At 41.6% G+C, this 1,876-nt stretch overlaps 1 protein-coding gene across 1 annotated transcript; it reads right to left on the bottom strand.

Moving 5' to 3' along the window:
- Positions 1 to 360: 360 nt before the first annotated feature.
- LOC145337350 (putative G-protein coupled receptor 139) lies at positions 361 to 1,239 on the bottom strand. Its single transcript, XM_080182141.1, has one exon. It carries the CDS (start codon positions 1,237 to 1,239, stop codon positions 361 to 363), a length of 879 nt encoding a protein of 292 aa, XP_080038267.1.
- Between the last annotated feature and the right edge of the window lie 637 nt (positions 1,240 to 1,876).

Below are 1,876 nucleotides of genomic sequence, written 5' to 3'. Positions count from 1 at the left end.
TTCCCTATTGCTCTGCTGCCCTTTGGGTGTGTGTGTTTGTGTGTGTGTGTGTGTCTGTGTGACTCCACCAGCCTAGTTACTGCAGATCATCATAAAGTTTCTCACATGTTTGACCTGCTGCTGACCTCTATGTCTGATTACTTCTGCTGATTTCCTGTCCTCCAATTGTGTGCTCATTCACCGAGCTCACTTCTCGTCCGTTTATCCATACTTGCTGCTCATTTTCTTCTCAATCTCCCTTTCTCTGCTTTCTCTTGACAACTGTTACCATCTCTTTAAAGCGTTAAATCGTCAATACACTTATATTTCGGTCCTCCAGCGGACATCTCTTGTCCCAAATCTCTTGATCTTTGAGCTATTTTATCTTTTTCGTACATTGACTAAATTAATAATTGAAATAACTGGATATTTCAAGGCGCTCTTCAATTGCTTTCTGAATTTGGATTGAGTTGCGACATAAATAAATGTGTTTGTGCAACAATTTAAATTCCGCAGCATATATGCCACGTTTGAAAAGATGTAATAAGAATTGTCATCTAAGAGATTTGTAATACCAAAAAAATATAAAACGTATACAATCCACAAGAGTATGAAGCTGCCGGATATGGTGAAAATTAAAATCACAGACTTTCTTCTACTCTCTATCTCTGGGTCGCCGTGATCCCTCCCCCTGCTCTGACCCCTCAGTCCCTTTCGGATTCGACTGACCACGAGAATGTGTCTGACTGTCAAAGCGTTCAGCAACAGAATTATCCCAAAAGGAACCAATGGTGTTAAAACCTTTTCAAAAATTTTAAATCCAATCCACCTAGGGTCAGTATAATAGCTTTGCTTATTACCACAGCGCCAAGGTACGTTGTCAATAATCCTTCTTGGTTCAAATCTGAAGTAGATGGGGATGTTTTTCAAACAGAGCACGGTGCCTGTTGTTGCTAGGACGACAGATGCAGTTTTCTTGGTGCAATATTTCGATTTCAGCTTCTGACAACAAATGGCGACAAATCGATCAAAAGTGAAGGTGACGGTGAACCAGACAGAACAGTCTATGGCTGCACGGAGAAGAACATAGCGAACACTGCACACAGGGGTGATTCTCAGGAAATTGGTTGGGAAATAATATCCATTGATTCGCTTGAGAATGACCTCAGTAATAATGACACATAGATCTGCAGCTGCCATTGCCACCAGGTAGCGAGTGGTGCAGTTGGAGAGGCCACATTGTCCACAAGACAGGACCATGATTGCTGCTGCGTTGACTGTAAATTAAAGAGGGCAAAATTGACTCGAAATTACTGGCATATATTGTCCTCTCCTGGCCATAGGCAGCATGCAATTTGGTACCAAAAATTGTGGGCTCTGCTTGGGTCAATGGTTGGCGATATTCAACAATGGTCTCAACTACTCTTCATCCTGAACATCTGTAGTTATTCCCACCCCAATTAGAAGGTCCTCCCCACCGCAGTTTTATTTTCCTCAGACTGGCAGTGGTCATTTCAACTCTGGCACCTGCTTTGATACCGGTGATCGGCTTTTGGATATATAAATTTAGAAACTTTCAATGGGATTATGCACGTGTGTCCAAAGCAGAGATGTTCAGTACAATTCGAACAGCACTCAGAGAATAGAACACTTATTAATTGACAACGAACCATGATTAAACAGATTACTTCCATGTAAGGTTTCTCACAGACACATCACAAAAATGCCAAGTCTGTGGGAGGGGTACACATATTTCACACGAAAGTAACACCAAAACAGAGGTGTAAGAATTGACCGTGAACATATGTCCTTCTGTGTGCCGAGAGAATGTTAATGTTTGACCTATCAGAGACCTTCAGTAATAGAAGGTGTTTTGAGAGTGGAAAGTTGGATAGTT

Source organism: Carcharhinus amblyrhynchos, unplaced genomic scaffold (genome assembly GCF_965287045.1).
Source record: "Carcharhinus amblyrhynchos unplaced genomic scaffold, sCarAmb.v2.hapA scaffold_47, whole genome shotgun sequence".
NCBI lineage: Eukaryota > Metazoa > Chordata > Chondrichthyes > Carcharhiniformes > Carcharhinidae > Carcharhinus > Carcharhinus amblyrhynchos.
Note: the sequence above shows the minus strand (reverse complement) of the source record. Positions and strands in the feature narration are given on the sequence as shown.